This window comes from Chlorella variabilis, assembly GCF_000147415.1.
Source record: "Chlorella variabilis unplaced genomic scaffold CHLNCscaffold_546, whole genome shotgun sequence".
Classification (NCBI taxonomy): domain Eukaryota; kingdom Viridiplantae; phylum Chlorophyta; class Trebouxiophyceae; order Chlorellales; family Chlorellaceae; genus Chlorella; species Chlorella variabilis.
In genome coordinates, this window is record NW_005434766.1 from 1 (window position 1) to 1,231 (window position 1,231).

General features: G+C 76.4%; 1 protein-coding gene across 1 annotated transcript; it reads right to left on the bottom strand.

The window, feature by feature from the left end:
* Positions 1–340: 340 nt before the first annotated feature.
* Positions 341–1,017, bottom strand: CHLNCDRAFT_55875 (hypothetical protein; the record flags this gene model as incomplete). The annotated part of the gene is made up of 1 exon (XM_005842530.1): positions 341–1,017. A coding segment is annotated over one exon (675 nt), but the record flags the coding sequence as incomplete, so codon positions are not given.
* Positions 1,018–1,231: the final 214 nt, after the last annotated feature.

Below are 1,231 nucleotides of genomic sequence, written 5' to 3' on the forward strand. Positions count from 1 at the left end.
TTGATGGGGCGGGGCTGGGAAGCGAGGGGACGGCCGGAGCAAAGCCAGGCACATGCGTGGTGCATCGCAGCAGCTGGCAGGCGGCCCGGCCGCAGGGCGCTGCCCCCGGGCAGCTGCGGCCTGGCAGGTGGTGGGCGGCATGGCGGCTGGGCGGGGTGGGCCGGTGCAGCTAGCGGCGGGGCGCATCAATCCCACCCGCGGCAGCGCACGCTGCACTGCAGCGCCTGCCTGCATCCTCCGGCGCCGCCGCCAACTCAAACGCACACACCACACACACACACCACACGTGCATCATCACATCCAAAAACATTCACACACACACACACAGCCCTGGGCTCACCCCCGCCACGGGTCTCCCCCACCGGATCTCCACCACTGCCGAATAGGTGATGTTGGTGGTGACGTTTAGGAAGAAAGTGGTGGCGTTGAACGTGGCGTTGTAGCCCTGCAGGGAGCGGCGCCTCAGCAGGGCCGGCGCCTGCGCAGGCGCGCCGCCGGCGTCGGCGCCGGCGCCGGAGGCGGGGCCCGGGGCCGCCAGCGGTGCGGCGGCGTCGCCGGGGACGACGGCGGGGGAGGGTCCTCCGGCAAGCTGCTCCACGGGGGCCGTTTCAGGGGCTGGGGTCAGCACCGGCTGCTGCGCGGGAGGCTCCACCACCAGCGCCTCTGTGGCCGGCTCCGCCACCTGCGGCCCCGGCGCCGTCAGCAGCGGCAGGCTGACTGGCTCATCAGACAGAGTGGGGCTGGCGGGGGCGGCTGTGGGGGCAGCCACTGGGGCCGCGGCCCCGCCGGGGGCCACCGGCTGCGTTGGCGCCTCCAGCGGCGCGCCGACCTGGATGGTCTGCCCGGCGGGCTCGGGTGCGGCGGCCACCAAGCCGGGATCCGGCGCAGGGCTGGGCTCAGAGGCCAGTCGGCCGCCGCCGGGCAGGCCGGCGGCGCCCACCGTGCCGTCGCCGCCAGCGGTTGCTGCGGGGGCGGGGGCGGGGGCCACCAGGCCGCCCTCCTGGCTGCCGCTGGGCCCTGGCGCGGGCGGGGAGGAAAGCGCGGGCGAGGGGGCAGGGGTGGGCACGCCGGAGGGCGGCGGCGGCGGCGGGCTGGCGGCAGGGGTGCTGGCGTTGGTGCCTGGCGCGGCGCCCGGCGCGGGCGGCGGCGGCGCCGAGGCTCGCTGCTCGGTGACGTTGGCTGTGATGTTGAGTTCCCCAGGCAGGATGCCACCAGGCGTGGGGCCCGGGCC